Genomic DNA, 265 nt, shown 5'->3' with positions numbered 1-265 from the left:
GCTGGTGACCCTGTGGCACATCACGGAGCAGTTCCTCTCCGGTTCCTAACGCAGGGCCCCTGCGGGAGCTGCTGGACCTTTTCCACCACGGGCTGTTTGGAGTCTGCTATTGCTATTGCGACAGGAAAGCTGCTCTCTCTGGTAAGAGATTCTCCTTTCCTGTGTGCTGACAGCCAGTTCTGTGCTCCTCTCTGGCACTGCCACCAGCTGCCTGTTCACAGTCCGGGTGGGCAGGGGGGCGTGGGGGTGGGGGAGGGCGTCCCCC

General features: G+C 62.3%; 1 protein-coding gene across 1 annotated transcript in view; it reads left to right on the top strand.

Moving 5' to 3' along the window:
• Window positions 1-54: 54 nt before the first annotated feature.
• Window positions 55-265, top strand: part of LOC104528744 (pro-cathepsin H) — a gene marked incomplete at its 5' end in the record, with an annotated part of 6250 nt that continues 6039 nt past the window's right edge. Inside the window, one exon of the mRNA XM_010172838.1 lies at window positions 55-141. Within this exon, the coding sequence (XP_010171140.1) occupies window positions 55-141 (87 nt within the window). The remainder of the gene's footprint in view (window positions 142-265) is intronic.

The sequence above is a fragment of the Antrostomus carolinensis genome, unplaced genomic scaffold, assembly GCF_000700745.2.
Source record: "Antrostomus carolinensis isolate BGI_N321 unplaced genomic scaffold, ASM70074v2 scaffold36587, whole genome shotgun sequence".
NCBI classification, from domain to species: domain Eukaryota; kingdom Metazoa; phylum Chordata; class Aves; order Caprimulgiformes; family Caprimulgidae; genus Antrostomus; species Antrostomus carolinensis.
This window is presented reverse-complemented; position numbering and strand designations above follow the sequence as displayed.